At 27.4% G+C, this 19,965-nt stretch overlaps 1 protein-coding gene across 1 annotated transcript; it reads right to left on the bottom strand.

The window, feature by feature from the left end:
- Positions 1-129: 129 nt before the first annotated feature.
- LOC132942325 (mannosyl-oligosaccharide alpha-1,2-mannosidase IA) lies at positions 130-10,976 on the bottom strand. Its single transcript, XM_061010629.1, has 8 exons — positions 10,069-10,976; positions 7,531-7,749; positions 5,988-6,167; positions 5,569-5,782; positions 4,209-4,433; positions 3,625-3,908; positions 3,406-3,522; positions 130-3,322 (listed from the first exon to the last, which is right to left on the bottom strand). The coding sequence occupies exons 1-8, from the start codon at positions 10,573-10,575 to the stop codon at positions 3,194-3,196; spliced, it is 1,875 nt and encodes a 624-aa protein (XP_060866612.1). The 5' UTR covers positions 10,576-10,976; the 3' UTR covers positions 130-3,193.
- Positions 10,977-19,965: the final 8,989 nt, after the last annotated feature.

Raw genomic sequence — 19,965 nt, 5'->3', positions numbered from 1 at the left:
GCTTATTTAAATTTCTCACCAAACCTACAAAGAAAATAGTACAGAACAAATAATATAATTTGATAATTATCAAACATTTAGGTATAATATGAGGACGAGGTTTAGGAACTTATAAAATATTTAATACAGTTTAAAATGCAGAAAACAACTATATTTTTTTTTTTCATTATTTTGTTACCTTACAAATAAACTTTAACACGCTTTTAAATTAATTTATTCTAAACTCAACTAAAAGCATAATAACACATCATAATATTATTTATAATTAATAATAGTTACTTAACAAGTGATTACGATAATATGTTCAATTATGACACTGTAAAAGTGGATCATTGGCATTAACTATATTTTTATATTTACATACACAGGTTTGTACAAATAAATTACAATTAAAAATAAATGCGAATGGTGTACTATTTGTTTTGGACATAATTGTAACAATCTATTAATTAAGTAGTCAAATAAATCAATTTATATAAAAACTCCATTTTTAAAGGATGGAACAATAAATAAATTATATTATGTTATTTGAAAATGTATAATTCTTATAATATACAAACATTAGTTAAATAGTATTAATAATATAATATGGTAGTTAGTACAATTAACTAGAAAAAATAAATATTTTAATGTTAAATTATTTATGGTCTAATTTAACAATCCTTTTTTTTGTTTTTACACAGTAAATAATTAATATATAACATACAAGTACACATTTGGTTCATTATGCACTTAAGCAAAAATTGTATAATTATATAGTATACTATAAACCAGTGGCGAGGTGTGAGTAAAAACTTGGAGAGATGTTGAAAAAAATTTAAAATAAATCGGGCATAATGACAATATTATTGATACTCATATTTAGATATATCATACCAGAAATAAACCAACCATGATAAAGAGTTTAGCAGAGGTCGATCACACAACATTGATAATTGAGTAAATAACAATTGCTTAAAACTAAAATAAAAATGGCGAGAAATGTCTCATAGCGTAGTTATAACCTCCACCAGATTTCCATTTCCTCTTACACTCATTATTTCTCATGAAGCTTCGCCACTGCTATAAACTATAAAACATGATTTCTTTACGTGTATTTGACTTTCTGTGGTAGGAAAACTTAATAACTCTACCACATTAAATCTTATCAAACAAAACAAATCATCCTGTATAATATTAATGTTATATTATTCTATGTCTATATATATTACATAGTTAACAAAACTATACAAGTTAAACAATAAGTGGTAAAATAAGTAAAAAATAATGGTATATCTTTGAGTTTTATGAAAATAATAAATGACCTTACTGAGATATTAACGACACGAAGTGTTGAACATTAAAAAAAAGTAGTATACATAGTGAACATTTTTAACATAAATACTGAATAATAAATCAAATGAACAATTTAATGCAATTAATAATACACAATAAAAACTGCCATGTTACAGTTTAAAAACACTCAGTTTCATAGATCAATAAAACAATTTAATTAATTGTCATCATTTGTGGAAAAATAAAAAATGTGAATAACATGAAATACTGGTTGCAAATTGTAAATTAAAAAATAATTATTATTTACTGTTTAAAAAAATATAAACGTGTTTATAACATATTAATTAGGCAGTATATTGGTTAAAATACAAATTGTTTAAAGAATTGTAAAACTAGCAAATAAGAATTCTCCTTATGTTACTAACTATTGTGTAATATAATTGTATTTTATGGTATTATATACATTAATTTTGGTACATACATAAATTACATAAGACAGCATGTCTGTGGGACTGTGTATTATAAATATTATAGAAAACATTTTACTTACAAATCAAATGCAGGAAATTTTATTTTACTACTATAAAAACATAAAAACAATAATTTATCATTTGAATTTAGTAATAAAAACCACCACTAACTTAAACCTAAAAATACCAAAATATTTATAAGATATAGAATCTTGTTTATAGCGAGACAGTAAATTAAATCAGATCACCTTTTTAAAAGTAAATACAATTATATTAAAATATATATATATGTATGTATATATATATAATTATTATTATTTATCTAAAAGTAATATTTAACAAAAGTAGGTAATAATTAAAGTTCAAGCTTGAATGCATTTGTAAATTATTTTTGGTTGATTATACTGTATGTTGTGCAATAAAAATTGACTTTGCATATATTTTACAAAAAGACAAATTTAAGTATTTTTAAGTGCAATAAATCCCGAACGCTAATCAATAATAAATCCATTTTTAATAATAATAAATAGTTCAATTTTATTTAATCATACATGGTTGTTCAAAAACTAAAACTTTTTTTTGTCATTCTAACTGTATTATATTTGCTTTCATATATAGAACAATATTAGTGCAAAATGCCCCAAACCCTAGTCATTGCGTGAATTTTATTTATTGATATATCTATAATCCATAAAATATCTATTGTTAAATCTACAGCTAAAATTAAAATACTGTTAAAATCAATTTTTAATTATTTGAAATTTTACAAATACTTATCATATGGCATAAGTAAACATTAAAATGTACATAATGATAAAAAGTATCTCGATAGTTGTCAATTTTTAAAATATACGAATATCCAACATATTATACATTAATCTACGAAATCATTATTTGTATTGAAGAAGTATGGATAACAAATACTAAAAATAATATTTATTAGTAAGAAAAATTACTTAGAGTTATCAAAAAAGAAAACAAATTGGCAAACAATAACAAAGAATCTTGCTTAAAATTTGAATTATAGCTAGACAAAAAAAATTAATTTATTATCACAGAAAATTTATTATATGAATCATTGAGAGTGGCTTCCAAATAGTTAGATTTAACAAAACAAAACCTATATAATAATATGCATTAAATATACTAAGTTATTCAACTCTTACATTCCATAAATAATGGTGATTATTTACAAACTAAGATAGAATATTCTATATTTGACATTTGTTAAACGTAAAATTGTAATAACTGTGTATACTAATATACCGCAAGTTATGTACAGTATATTCATACATATTTTAGATTTTAATAAAAAAATAAGAAAGAAAACATAATTACCTAATAAATGTCAAAGAATTTCATAAACTAATTTAGCTTTTGAAATGTTTAACATAGATTAAAAATTCATAAACAAAATTCTTGACATTCCAAACATTTAATCACAACAATTATACAACTCTTTGATGCATTCTATATTGAGTATTGAGTTCTTTTACAGGAAGTGGATGAGCTTCTGAATTGAATACCCATTTATCCAATGGAATTAGATTATCATCACTGAATAATAGGTATAAATACTAGAACATAATAATTTATAAATAAGTACAATTATAGTTATTATATTTTATCTAATCAGTAATCACTAATCAACATTACATACTTTGAGAGTTTCTGCAAAAAAGTAACTCTGCTGAACATCATCTTTACTTGAATCTATTTGGTAAACATCTTTAATTCCACTATATCCACCCGATACTCGACAGTGTTTTTCAAAAGCCTTAATACAATAAAACCAAAATTTATTAAACTATGTTGAATACTGAGACTAATAATTAACTATTATCAGTCATTATGTTTGAAGAAATAAAATGGCTCTTACTTGCACGGCCTCCCATCCCCATTCTCGGTATTTGTTGTCATGAGTTAATCGCCATAAAACAAAATATGACTCAACTGTTTCAGGCCGAAGAATATTGTATTTTTCAGTGCCACGGACTGCAACTGCATCATAATTATCTGTAAATCTAAAAGCTTCAGGCCCCAATTTTGTAGCAGTTTTATCATAAGCTACATGACACGTTTCTGTTAAACTAGCTCCAAGATCAGTATAGTGTTTAGACGCATCACTACCTAGAGTTTCACCAGCAAGTGCAAACATTCCACCTAAAATTTTGTATGCATAAGATCAATTTTGTATTAGATATTGAATACAATTATCAGCTCTAGTCATAATCATCCATGTATTATTGAGTGCTCAAAAGTTTAAGCTATTATTGTTCTAAAAACTTTATAGTTCATAAAATTACATTTAGTAATATAATTACCTATTAGAGATTTAGTCTAGAAAAACAGTAATATTCTTTAAAATCTTAATAAGACATAAGAATGTTTACCAAATATTACATATAAAATCCAAGCATTAGGTAAAACCAACTATCCTATTATATGTTTAATATTATTTACCGGCAAAACACGATAAGTGGTCCATTTTATGTTCAAGTCTATCAAAACGCATGTCTGCTAAATATGTTAGTCCAGTAGAAGATGTTTGAACTAGGTTATCCATCACACTTGCCATGGCATCATCAAACATGTCACGTGCTATTAAATCTTTACCGTTAGATTGTATGTACGCTTTCAACAAATATTCATAAAAACTATCACCAAGGCCTCCGAGTGATACATGGCCTAAAATAATACAATGCAATTATAAATGTGTATCACACATTATTTACTTGTAGATATGATAAATGTTAGTAACAAAACTTTTTAATTATAACATAATTATTTTATATTCATAAATATGTAATAGAAAAATATTTGCAAAGTTAAGAGTTAAATAGTTAATTAGTTTAATTCTATCTTTTTTTTATTTATAGTTTTTCAAAATTATACATTTCGATATTTACAAATAATAGTAAATTTTAAGTTCTTAAAATTGATTGCTTAATTAATTATGTAAGATCCCTGATAAAAAAGTTATAGTAAAGAAGTAGGTATAGTATTTATTTATACAGGGTTTCTGATTCAATTCTGCTTATTGGTGGTTTATTTACAGACTAATTATTTTTATGATCTGAACTCTGAAGTGTCAACTGCCTTTGGTTATTAATATTAGTTTTACATTTTTTATAAGGTGATTATTATTTCTAGACTGAAGACAATATAATAAAATACGTAGAACCGAAGATAAGCAGGTAATATAAAACAAAACCAACATTTCTAAAAGTTGTGTAAAAATATTTTAAGATAAGCAGATAATTTATTATTTAAGATTGTTTTTAAATGCATTAATATTAAGTGAAATTTATACTCAATAATATTTCATATTACTTTATATTAGTCTTTGAATACAATACAATTTCTAGACAATTAATTATAAAAATGTAATATTAATTAATTAATATTTATTAGTATTATTAATTATAAAATTAATTTTTAAAATTTAATTATATAAAATATAGATGGTGACTTACTAAGCATGTTCACATAACTTATTGAATATCCTTAAATAATTAATTTATTCAAACAATGATTATTAGGTTTGTATATTATACTGATTAAAATACCACATCTTCAATAATTTATATTTTTTTATACCATTTAAACTGTGCTGATACAAACTTTGTTTTCAAAAGAGAATCACCCTACTTTAGTTAAAATAGTTAGGCAGATCATTTTTTTGAAAATTTAGATGTAGATTATAACTTATCTGCCAATAAATAATATACTTTTTTCTTATAAAGCTAAATTGTATTTCATTTCATTGAATTTTAAATTTTAATAACCAGAAACAATTATTAAATAATACAAAAATACTTACGTTGTCCCCATTTTCCAGTAATAGGATTTAAGAAATTCGGATACAATCCATTAGGTCGATCAAGACTTCTTACAAACTGTCTAATATGTTCAACTTTTTGTCTATAAATGTCATTGCCGGTGATATCAGATAAGTATACAAATTCCAAATGTAGAGTACCAAATTCTGATAATATACTACTACCACCACTTGCCCATAAATAATTCTTGCTGTTCTAAAAAAACAAAACAAGAAAACTATATTATTTTATTTTTATATGTATGATAACAGAATAAAGTGATCAAAATGAATAGGAAAGAGTTAAATGTAATATGGGCCAAACAGTATTGAATTAAAATTTGCATACATCCCACAGGACTCATTATTCAAGTCCCGCAAACTAGTCATAGACATCAAACAAACTTAAAAATAATACTTACCCCCGATTTTAAATTGACTAATGAATATGGTATTCCAGTTGGTGTTTGAAATGCAGGTAATAATTTTTTTGCAATATAGTCAGCTTTATCACGAAAAACAGTATCACCAGTCATAGCATAACACGTAAGAAAACCGCCAATAAAACGAATATTTGTTTCAAAAACAGATATATCTATTTTCTGTAAAAGAATAATATCATATAAATTGGTATATACACAGATATGAGTGAAAGAGGAAAATATTTTTATGCGCATACTAGGTACTAAATACATATTTTATAGCTCCATTTTATGCTATAATAATTGATAATGTTGTGTACTTGATTATATTACGACTGTTGTGTGCATTTTAACAACATTTTTATATAAATATAGTTTGCAGGTTTTACTGCAATGTACTTAATGTCATTAATTATTTTCAATATTTTCAATTTGTAGGGTACCACAAAGCCAAGACAAATTATGAGCATTAACTCTTGATAAACTTAATTTTAAACATCGAATGATAATATTATATTGCAGTATTGTACTATATGCTATATTATGAGTGGCCACAATGAAGCTTGCGAGTTGTCTACTGCTCTTGAGTCAATTTTGTGTGGCACTTTGTTATTTCTATAAATGTTAGATAAACAGTGGCGCAAATTGATAATAAGGGACCTATGTGAACATTTCTAGACTGGGGCCCTTACCTGCTAGTAAAAATGAAAAACAGTCAAAGACACCTTAAGCCTGACCTAACGTCTAAAAAATATTGTTTTCTCACATGTAGTATTTAATGATTTTATTGTTACCTATTTATATATAAGTACCTAATTTTACTCAGGTTTTTCGTATAGGTACTCGTAATTCAAATTCTCTAAACTCAAAAAAGTAAAGACATTATTTATTGTTATTATCTGTATTAAAACAAATAATATAATATGTGTATATTACAGATTATAGTAGAAATATTGTATGAGATCTCGGGGCCCCAGTGAATTGCAAACCCAACACTCTCAATAATTGGACCACTGCAAAAAAATGTTCCTTCATTTGCTATAAAACTAAAAATGTGTCTTCATTTTATAAACATCTTTTAATAATTTAACTGGCTTCGAATTCGCTTAATAAATTTGCGACTCCTAAACTAAAAATGAGTGGCCACCCCTGTGCTATAATAATTATTGTTTAGTGGTGGATCTAGGATTTTTTTATGGTGGGTGCTATGTTGATAATAAAGCTCCTTGTGTACTTATTGTGAACAATAAAAATTCGGGATAAAACAAAACTAAATTATTTTGGTAGTAGTTTACAATTAATATGTTTAGCTCAAAGTAATACCTAAAATCTAAGTAATTTATAATAAAAAAGTTATAAAAAAAAGTTCATATGCGGTGGGTGCTTCAACCCTCAATCACCCCTCCACCCTCATAAATCCGCCACTGTTATTACCTATATAATATAAAACGTATAGAGGGTTTATGTAAAAATAATAACTATTAACTAGTCAATTCATTGAATAAAAAAAAAATTATGGTAACTAACATTACCACAAACTTACCACATTTTCTAAAGTAAAATTATTAGCAACCCAATCTCTTCCAAGTTTATACTCATCGTGTAAACCCATAATTAATAATGTATCCAATGAATCGACAATAGTTGCACCCATATTTGCTGATCCAAATACGCTTCCAGAATGATCTCGTTTTGATACAGGCTTCAATTCATTTTTACCCCATGCATATTTAACATAATTATCCCAGCCATGTTTCATCATCTAAATAAAAAACAAATAACAGTTAGTACGCAATTATAAGTCAAATAAAAAAATAAAACACATTATTAAATATGAAAATACACTTTCAAGTCTAATTAACTTTGTTAAGTATAATATTATACTTTATTATTGTCATTTTACCAACTTTCATCTAAAATAATCAGGGTTTAAAAAACCAGACCCGGTTGTGTTTGAATGGGTTTTAATAATTTGCAAATGAATGCTGTTTCTCGACACTTTTTTACTAGGGCAGTTCCCTACCAGTTTCAGCTTGGTACTTAAAGGGTCCCAGATACATTTATACAGAAGGGCCCCCACAGAGGCGGATCCAGGGGGGAGGGCCCCCAATAGCCGTACTTTCCTTTTGTTTTACACTGTGTTTAGCCATTTTTGGAACTTTTTGTACTTTTGCCCCCCCCCCTCATGCCCCTCCCAAAATTAAGCCCTAGATCCGCCACTGTGCCCCCAACAACTTTATTTCAAAAAATGATAAAAAGTACTTATAAGTAGGTATATTTTTTTAAAAGTACCTTATTTAAAATACACATTTAAGTTAATTACATAGTTATAGTAATTATTTATAATTTAAAAAAATTATTTAAATACAGGTAAATATTACCTTATAATACCTATGATACAACTTGATATTTTTTAATGCGATTCAAATTGTGTAATTGATTTTCTTTCTATCAGTAGTTTATGATAAAATGATAATAGTATTAGGTACAAATAATAATGGTATAATATTCAATATTTTTTTTTTTATTTTTTTTTAGTTTATAAAATTACACATTGGGGCCCCTCAACACAAATACGGCCAGGGGCTCCAGACGTGTTTGCGGCCTAGCGGCTATGGCCAGGCTGACACTGTTCCCTACAAACCTAATCTATAAAAATATATAGCAAGATGCTATTTAAAAGTAAAATAACATGTACCTAACCTACTTAGTTACCTATTTTATCATAAAAGTAAATATTGTTATGTTATTATTTTGTTAAATTTGTTTTTTTATTTGTTACTAAAAAGTAATAAAAATGCAGTTTAAAGTTTGTTGGGTTTTTACTGGGTTTTATGATTGGGCCCAACCTTGAAAATAATAATAATATAATTATTACTATTATTATTATCACAATTTTTTTAAAAATCCCTAGTAATCATTGTAAAATGATCATTATAATTTATAAATTGTACATTTACCTTAACTACTTACACCTGTAATAATAAATATAATTAATATTAAGACACTATAAGAAAAAAATATGTATAATATACATTGATAATAATTATTATCACAATTTTTTTTTAATTAATCGCTAGTACTTAAGCTATACTTATGACCCAAATGAGATTCATAAACGAGACTTTGGCTTAAGAATAGTATTATCTTAAGAGGACATGATACCCATATGGCCATATGTGTTGTCTCTGTCTTACAGGTGTGTAACAAATAATAGCAAATTGTACGCTCAGCAGAACACGTGTAGCTCTGTTAGCTTAAAAATTAGAGTGAATTGATCTCTTATAAAATCTAAAACTAAGATTATTATCTAGACAACCTTGTGGGATTTTTCTTATATTTTAATTTTAAAGCGGGTTATGAGTATTTAAAAATTGTAAATTGTTTGTACATCATAAAATACCCACAACTCAATTTAAAATTAAGTATAATAAAACGCCCATGAAGTTCCCTAATAATAATCTTACCTTTAGATTTTATAAGAGGTCAATTCACTCTAATTATTAAATTAACAGAGCCACACATGCTCTGCTTAGCGTACCATTCGCTATGTTACATACTTGTAAGACGGAGACAACACATTGGGTATCACGTCCTCTTCTTAAGCATTGATTTTTAGTTATTATCACAATTTTTTTTCCTTTTTAAATCATCAAAATTAACTTAAGCAATACTTATTCTTAAGCATCGGCATGAATATGACCCTTAGAGTTCAGCTAAACTTAGTTCTCTAACTTTTTGGTAACTTTTTACTAAATAAATCAGAAATTAGTTGTTAGTAAATACTTTTATTGTTTACCAAATAATTGAGTGAGCAACGGTATAGCAATGCATTCCATACACTCAATGATTATATCAATAAACAAACGAGTCAAATCTCAATACTCCTTTTTATTATACACGCTACATCTTTATTCTCCAATTAAGCTAGACAGTTGTACCTACCTTAAACACATATCTAGCCAAAATGTAAATTTTGACAATTTGTTTTTTATTATATAACACCTAGCTAGATACATTTATTTATTTTAATTAAGCACTTAATAATAGGTGTTTATAAAAGGTAAGCATTTTTACTCACTTCTTTAACTTTGTTTCGCCTTTGTCTCAACTCGGAATTTTCATAAGTTTGACTGGTTTCGACGTGTTCAACGATTGATTCGGCTTCAGAATTAAAACTACTGTTATTGATAATATGCCGTTTGATAGCATTGCCTGTATCTGGTCTTTCTAATACTTTTCGTTTGTCCGAATAGTCCTCATCGATTTTGGCAGACAGTATTTGCTTATCCCAAGCAGCATGTGGATCCTCCAACACTCCATCGTGCCTTGAGTTTCCGTGGGCTGGCAACAACAGTTCGGGCCCTGCGTTCTGTATGTGCTTGTAGACATTGTTGATGGTACCACCGTAGGTAGCCTTGAACTCGGGTAAATAGAACACGGCTCCAAAGCAGATGATCGTCAGGGAAATGAATACCAGCACGACCAGACACAATTCGCTGTTCCTCCGGGTGCGTCTGCTGAACGGCACTGGTGCTCCATTGAGATACTTGTGGTACTGGGGTAGTAGCAAAGTCGAGTTCGTCATCGTTAAAACAATTTCTAGTGGACATGCACTTTCACATAATAACAACAACAACAATAATGATTATTATTGCGTTTTGATGCTGGACGCATTAGATTTCGAGCATAATAGTATGATCAGCGCCGGGCGCTTGTGCGGAGGGGAGCGGGATTCGATTATTTTTGAAAAAAATTGTTACGATTAATAAAAATTAGTAGTTAATGGAGGAACAAACGACACTCGGCCTCGTTATTGACGACGAGTGATGACGGCCGTAGTTGCGGCACGTTCACACTCCACCTATCACTGTCGCAATCAAATTACTAAAATATAATAGGTGTAATATGAATCTGCTGCTGCTCGACTAATGGCTAATGAGCCAATATGGGTTCGATACAGATCATCTCTCCTCTCCACCGCCAACCAAAACAACACCGTTATCAGTTATCACTCCACGTCCTGCATCAGCCAACACTGCCCAACAGTCATAATAATATTTTAATTTTTTTGGTACGATAACAATCCCCGTTCCCGAGAGGTTATATATATTTTGTATTATTAATTATATTTTTAGAAGTTCTAACAGATTCCATAGCGTACACGCTCCACCCAACAATACTATAGTATACTACTATACTACATTACTGTCCAATTACGAATATTGAATTATATAATAATTGTCGACATTGTCGTTAACACCGTATTTGTCCTATTGTTAATATTGTTGTTTAATATTTTGTATTACCCATGTCCTATGGGCTATGGCATTATTGGCATTATGCATCAGGCAATATTATTATTCACTATTAACGTGTCATGGACCGTAGCAAATCGAGTATTTGAAAATGTTTGGGACACAGATTTATATGAAGAGCTTCGCAAAATAATTCCCATAACCCTAAAAAAAATTGCATATTATTTTTATTATATAATATTTAAATGATTAATGAAAACTAGGCAGCACCTTTCCTCCTAAGTATTCAATACAAAGTTAAATACAGTTTTGCCTTTTGCTGTTATAGAAATACCTATTATATTTGAATTAAACCTTGTTTAACTGACATTTATGATTTATGACTATGCGTTAGGAGTTTACGACCTGCAGTCTTGACTCTTAATTAGGTATATTTTGACCATGTTTTTAGCACAATAAAGCATAGGCTTGAAAAGTATGATAAAGAGATTATTAAAATCATTGTTATACGAAAATATATCATTATTGCTTGTTTAATTAATGTACTTATGTACCCACCTAAGCTTAATTAAAAAAAATTTAGCCCCCTACCTAAAATTAGATTAAATCTCTTCGCCCATTGTAGGAATCCGAGAGTTTGGCGTGACAGAATCCGGAAGTGGAATAATACAATCGTAGTAGGTACTTAGTTCTGCAGACTAAAAATTAAACCATATGTTTGGGTCCTATACTCCTATTTCCGCCACTTTATAACCGGATAACGATGACACACCTTCGGGCTACGACCTACCTATATTATACATTTTATACTAGACATAATAACACAATAATATAGTCAGGAATATTCAGGAATCAAGAATACCCGAACACGTCATGTCAATAATTAATGTAATGGTACATTGTCTGGATTCGAAATGTATACGATAATAAGACGTTCAACATGATCGTCGATACTCGATAAGAATAGGTCAGAATATTATCGTTTTTTACATAAAATGTTTCACTCTGATTTCTATTTCGTTTTATTTGTAGATAGAAGGTAGATACTTATACTGGCTACTGTGAAATGTGAAACATAAATACTAAAACACCCTTAATTATTAGGCATCTATTTAAATTATTAATATAGTACCTATATATATGGCTATATAGTATATACATTATATTATACACAATACACATACACTGAACAGACTGAAATACTGAATAGTTAATATTATAATGTTTAAATTTTATATGGTCAAACAATTATTTTTTATTTCTTTATTTAATTATCACTACATGCCTACATATCATCACGTATTCACGTGTTAATCAAATATAAAAACGAAATTATCGATTACACTTCAAAAAAAAATTCCTTCAGGGAAACACTTAATTTTATTTTATCAAGAACAATAATAAATGTAGTAGGTGGGAGGCAAATGAAAAAAAAATATATTTTGAATAGGTTTAATAAATATATTCCAACTATATTAATTACCAATTTATCATTGTGACAATAGTTTCTTAGTTCACAATGTAATATAATTTTTCTCAAAATATTATAAAAATGAGCATGCTTATTACACTAATAAAAATACATAACAATAGTTTAACAGAAGCAAGCGGACACCGGGCTGCTTTTAAAATCAGACAGGGGCTTGACGCTTGAATGAAAGCAACGTATATTAAAAAATATAGCATAATAATGTGAAAATGTAATATTGTAAGGATTTTACACTTAGCTAACTAATGCTAGTTTAATATACCTATTGAGTATAACTAATATAACTAATATAATAACTAATAACTAATACTAATACTAATAACTAATATAACACACTACTTGTTGAAAAATATGTATGTACCTACTTATTATTTTTATTTGTTTTTATATTATTGCTCAATATATCCACTATGAAGTGTACGTGTCAATTTTATAGACCAATGATGCCATGATCTTTGTAACGAAATTAGAGCTGTAGGTAGGTAATTAAAAAATGTGCGAGATATTTTCAGCAACACGTTAATTTCGTTCTAAAGATCATAGGCCTAGACAATTTACTTGTATATACATAGTTCTAGTACATAGAAGTTCATGATAGAGAACTTGAACAATATTATATAAAAACAAATAAAAAAAAAAGGTGGACAAGTAGGTATCGCTTTGCTGTATAGTAGTTACAAGTGGTTACAAGTGGGGGTCACTGTAATAATGGATTGTGTAAAATTCGAATTTTTATGAATTTCAAACATAAAATAATTTCAAATTTTCGTGATTTTTACGTATTTTTTGAAATCCGAACTTTAAGTGCTTTTAAAATAATGTTTGATTATGAATTTTTAATATTCTTAACTGCCGTTGTAACAACAAATTGGAAACTGAAAATTGTCCGTAAACAGCTCAAAACAAGTCAAAATATTTTAAATGTATGATGTATAGCAAATGCTAATATAAACATTCAGTGGAAATTTCATGTATTTACGGTAATTTGTTTTGGAGTTATAGTTTTACACCAAAAACCTAAATCAATTGTGTTAAAAACCGATTTTGAGTAATAATTCCCGTTTTTCCTTAACTTTATTTTTGTTTTTCCCTGCGCTTTTACAACAATTTTTTACATTTAAGGGCTTACCCCCCCCCCCCCCCCCCCAAATATCCCTTATTGATTTAGATATAAGCCTCCTATAGGTTATTTTTAATAAATAGTTTTGTTGGCCCCCCCAGAATTTTAACCCTAGTTGTACCTATACAAGTAGGTAGTGTGTTCTTTATTTATTATTATCTATGGATTAACATTAATTTATATCAAAGTATGAAAACCATATTATTATCTACTATTTTACAATATAATTATGCTGTATTTTTGAAAATAAAAGTTGCTTTTATTAATTCAATATTCAACCAATTTCAAAATTGTATACAGTATAATACAGTATAATACCAATAGAGTATAGACATTTTCTGTGGAATGACTGGACTGTGGTCTGTGACTCATTTTTATAGTTGTTAATTGTTATATAATATAATATTATGTAGGTCACGAATTAATATATTATAATTATTATTATTCCTGTGATAAGTCCATAATCTGATATCTGTGACTGTGTCACATTACTCTATGGCTTAGATCATATACTACATTCTAATAATGTACATTATGATCTAAGCTATATTATGGCCACAATAATAGGTCCATTTCAATGGCCCCCCCCCACTTTCGAAATTTGAACTCCTGACCACGCCAAACGTTTGTGCATCATTTGTGCAGAAATGTGCACCAAGTCCAATCGTTTGTGCACAAAAACTGAAAGCTCTATCCCTAAAACAAAATGGGGGGGGGCATTGAAACGGTAGCCCCCCCACATTGAATATTTGGATTTTTGAATGTGCCAAACATTTGTGCATCGTTTGTGCAGAAATGTGCACCAGGTCCCGACGTTTGTACACAAAAACTCCCAGCGCTATCCAAAAAACAAAGTTGGGGGGGGCATTGAAACGAGACACCCTCTTTTTGGAAAATTAAAATTTTTAAGGTGCCAAACGTTTGTGCATCGTTTGTGCAGAAATGTGCACCAGGTCCCGACGTTTGTGCACAAAAACTCCCAGCGCTATCCAAAAATCAAAGTGAGGGGTATTAACACGAGGGTCCCCCTTTTTGAAATTTTAAATATTTGTCATACTAATAAATGTTGTTTACGTACCTAATAGGTTTAATAGAATTTTACTATTGCCATGTAAACGTCTAGAAATAGTAGGGCAGTAGGTTCATAATATATTATATTTAAATATTGTATTATAATAATATGAATAATATAATAATATTATATGTTTTAAATATTCCTAGGTTATTTAAAAATTAAATACCAGTGTTTCTAAAATACAAATACAAAAATCTTAATTTAAAATATCTAAAAACATAACTACCACTTATAAATTATAACCACAGGTTAGCAATACTAACTTAAAAATAATAAGTTATAAATTAATATAAAAATTGCTTAAGTCGTATACAACCGAACGCAACTTAACCTAATAACTATTAGTTGTTACATCTTATAATACGTATTTTGGGTATAACATTTAATTTTACACTTTTAATTTAATTCTGAATTGAAAATGTATCCATCATACAGTTTTTACTGTTACTAAAATAAACATTATTATTTATATGTAATATTATATACCCACTCAGCACTCAATATTTTTATAATTGGCAAGAAAACATACATTTGCACCAATAAAAACATTATCTTTCTTGAATTTCTGTTAGAAGCAATCATAATAAAATATACAGCAAGTTTATAATTTAAGTTAATTTTTTTAAAAATTTTAAAAATATTATTGATTTCTTGTGTTAAATTAACAAAATTGTTTTAATACTATATTAATTAAACAAACAAATCTGAATTCTTTCAGTACACACTATACCAGTGGTCGGCAACCGGCGGCCCGCTTTAAATTCTACGACAACGACATTTAATCGAATATTATATCAAAAAAATCATATTGTATAAAATATATAATTGAACGTTTCTATCAGTCATATTTTATAATGGTAGATATACCTTGACAGTTACCGATAAGATACATAGAGTAGATACGACGAGTGTATTTGGATTATAATATTAATTTTTTATTCTGTTCAGTAAAGTAAAACGTTGCGTTTTTCAACTACTCGCCAATCCATTTAATATTGATTATGAAGATGTTGATGTTGAGCTTCAAATGGAAATAATAGATTTGAAGTCACAAAATATCTTAAAAGACTCATTCAAAGCATCTCCTTTAGTTTTTTTCGTTGAACTTCCGGCATCATTTTCAAAAATTAAAAATATAGCTGCAAAATACTTCAGTATGTTTGGATCCACTTACGTGTGTAAACAGGCCTTTTCTCATATGAAAAAAATTAAAAATCCATACCGTTCACGTTTAATTAATGACCAGCTCCACCATGTACTTCGAGCCAGCACAAGAAATTTTAATGTGGAAATTTAAAAAATAATAAACAATATCCAACAACAAAAGTCAAATTAAGCCTAAAGCAGTTGTAATTTCCATACTTTTATATTATAATTATAATATTATTAAAAACTGTAATTTTTATGCTCTATTATTTTAAAGTTTTAAACAGTTATTTTTTTCTTTTTACCTTCTTCAAAAGGTGGCCAACCACTGCACTATACTATATTAATAACTATCAGGCACATCATTAGAACTTTTTTTCAGGATGTTCTGAGTGGTTCAGATACATTTAGACATTTAGTACATGAACAATGCCACAACAGACTGTTTTTTTCATAGGCTACAGTGATTACTTAGATAAATAATTTAATTTATTTTAACACAACATAGGTAAAGTAGCACTGCACGTACTATGGTTTTAAATTTATATTCTAAGTTATAAATGGATATTATATTATATGAACTTTTGATTAATTAACAATGTTTAAATAATACTACCTATATGGCTATATAATGTTTTTTTCATATAAATAAGGAAATATTTTAACACAGACGTTTAACGACTACATTAACAATGAAGTACAATTTTGACAATTTTATTTTAAATATTACTACTGTTAATGTAAATTTTGAAAACAGTTAACAAATAAGTAATAACAATGGTTATGATTTATTAACATAATTTCAAATAACCTCTGTGAATACCTAATTTATCCAAAAGGTATTATTTGTTGACTATAATAAACAAAAAATCAAATAAATAAATATAAGTCTTGTAAATATATTATAACTTATAAGTGTAACATAAGTCGTAAATGTATCCATATATAATACACTATATATTATATTCGGTATTCTGGAACACAGTTGTTAAATTAAGTTCCAAAAATTGAACTTTAGATTTATAGTTTTTTTAAAAATACTTGAAATCCTAACTTCATCAATATTAGTCTTATCGACTTAAGTCTTTAAGATACAACGCAGTCAAGCCTTTTAAATTGTTTGATATGTTTTTCAAATTCGTAATATATCGAAAACGTAAATCATTCAATATTGGTCGTATCGACTTAAAGTCTTCAATATTCAACGCAGCCAAGCCTTGAAATCAAATTTATATTCTCAAAAAAGTATCGACATTAAGATTGACAAAAGAAAATTTCCCGCCAAATTCATTTTTGAATAATTTCAATTTTGAACACATTTTTGAGTTTATCATGTATTAAAAAACTAAAAAAACCAACCATACAACATTCCCTACTAATTATACGAATGGCGATACCAATATAAAAATTAATTTATGTAGGTATTCTATGAAAAATATTGAATAATTCAAAAAAAATTCAAAATCAATATTTATAAAGGCAACTGCCTTTTAAGAAACCAAAAAAAATTTTTGAATGCATTCAACTGTAGGAATACACATTACAAAGTAGAAACTAAAATGCCCAGAATATTAAACAGAAAAAACAATTTAAAAAAATTTGGAAAAAATTTTACGGTAAAAAAATACATTTCAAAGTTCAAACTAAAATGCCCAGAATATTAAACAGAAAAAACTATTTAAAATATTTATTTCATAAAACAAGGATTATTCAAGAGGTACCAGATTGTTAATGTTTCCAATATTCAACTAGATTCACAGGCGCCCGCAGGCAAATGCATTTTAGGAAACCAAAAAAAAATTTTGAAAAAATTTTATTGTAGGAATACACATTACAAGATACAAACAAAAATGCCCAGAATCTTAAACAGAAAAAACTATTTAAAATATTTAGTTCATTAAAGAATAATTATTCATAGGGCACCAAGTTATCAATTTTCAAGTCAATACAAAATATTCAACTAAAGTTACATAACTAAAAAAAAAAAGAAGGAGGGTGATGGCGCCTGCAGGCAAATGCATTTTGTAAAAAAAAAAAAAAAATTTGGAAAAAATTGTACAGAAGAAAAATACATTTCAAAGTACAAACTAAAATGCCCTAAATCAAGAATATTAAACAGAAAAAACTATTTAAAATATTTATTTCATAAAACAAGGATTATTCAAGAGGTACCAGATTGTTAATGTTTCCAATATTCAACTAGATTCACAGGCGCCCGCAGGCAAATGCATTTTAGGAAACCAAAAAAAAATTTTGAAAAAATTTTATTGTAGGAATACACATTACAAGATACAAACAAAAATGCCCAGAATCTTAAACAGAAAAAACTATTTAAAATATTTAGTTCATTAAAGAATAATTATTCATAGGGCACCAAGTTATCAATTTTCAAGTCAATACAAAATATTCAACTAAAGTTACATAACTAAAAAAAAAAAAGAAGGAGGGTGATGGCGCCTGCAGGCAAATGCATTTTGTAAAAAAAAAAAAAAATTTGGAAAAAATTGTACAGAAGAAAAATACATTTCAAAGTACAAACTAAAATGCCCTAAATCAAGAATATTAAACAGAAAAAACTATTTAAAATATTTATTACATAAAACAAGGATTATTCAAGAGGTACCAGATTGTTAATGTTTCCAATATTCAACTAGATTCACAGGCACCCGCAGGCAAATGCATTTTAGGAAACCAAAAAAAAATTTTGAAAAAATTTTATTGTAGGAATACACATTACAAGATACAAACAAAAATGCTCAGAATCTTAAACAGAAAAAACTATTTAAAATATTTAGTTCATTAAAGAATAATTATTCATAGGGCACCAAGTTATCAATTTTCAAGTCAATACAAAATATTCAACTAAAGTTACATAACTAAAAAAAAAAAGAAGGAGGGTGATGGCGCCTGCAGGCAAATGCATTTTGTAAAAAAAAAAAAAAATTTGGAAAAAATTGTACAGAAGAAAAATACATTTCAAAGTACAAACTAAAATGCCCTAAATCAAGAATATTAAACAGAAAAAACTATTTAAAATATTTATTTCATAAAAGATAAGGATTATTCAAGGGTACCCGATCGTCAATGTTTAAAAAATTTGGCTAGAGGTTAAATCCTAAAAAAAAAATTGAAGGAGGGTGTTGGCGCCTTCAGGCAAATGCATTTTAGGAAACCAAAAAAAAAATTTGAAATAATTTAACTGTAGGAATACACATTACAAAGTACAAACTAAAATGCCCAGAATCTTAATCAGAAAAAACTATTCAAAATATTTAGTTCATTAAAGAATAATTATTCATAGGGCACCAAGTTATCAATTTTCAAGTCAATACAAAATATTCAACTAAAGTTACAGTACTAAAAAAAAAAATGTATGGGTTGTGTTGGCGCTCACAGCCAAATGCATTTTAGAATACAATAAAAAATATTTTGAAAAAATTGTACAGTAGAAACACACATTACGAAGTACAAACTAAAATACCCTAAATCTTAAACAGAAAAAACTATTTAAAATATTTAGTTCATTAAAGAATTAGTCAAAGGGTACCAGATTGTCAATGTTTAAAAAATTTGGCTAGAGTTAAAATCATAAAAAAAAAATTGAAGGGAGGTGTTGGTGCCCACCGGCAAATGCAATTAAGAATACAAAAACAATTTATATAAATTATATTGTGGGAATACACATTACAAACATAAAACTAATATCTCCAAAATCTTAAACAGAAAAAATTATTAAAAATATTTAGTTTATTAATGAAGGATTATTCATGGGACACCAGATTGACAATGTTTAAAAAAATTGGCTAGAGTTAAAATCATAAAAAAGAAATTGAAGGAAGGTGATAGCGCCCGCGGGCAAATAGATTTTAGAAAACAAAAAAAAATTTGGA

The sequence above is a fragment of the Metopolophium dirhodum genome, chromosome 4 (genome assembly GCF_019925205.1).
Source record: "Metopolophium dirhodum isolate CAU chromosome 4, ASM1992520v1, whole genome shotgun sequence".
In the NCBI taxonomy this organism is placed as follows: Eukaryota; Metazoa; Arthropoda; class Insecta; order Hemiptera; family Aphididae; genus Metopolophium; species Metopolophium dirhodum.
This window is presented reverse-complemented; position numbering and strand designations above follow the sequence as displayed.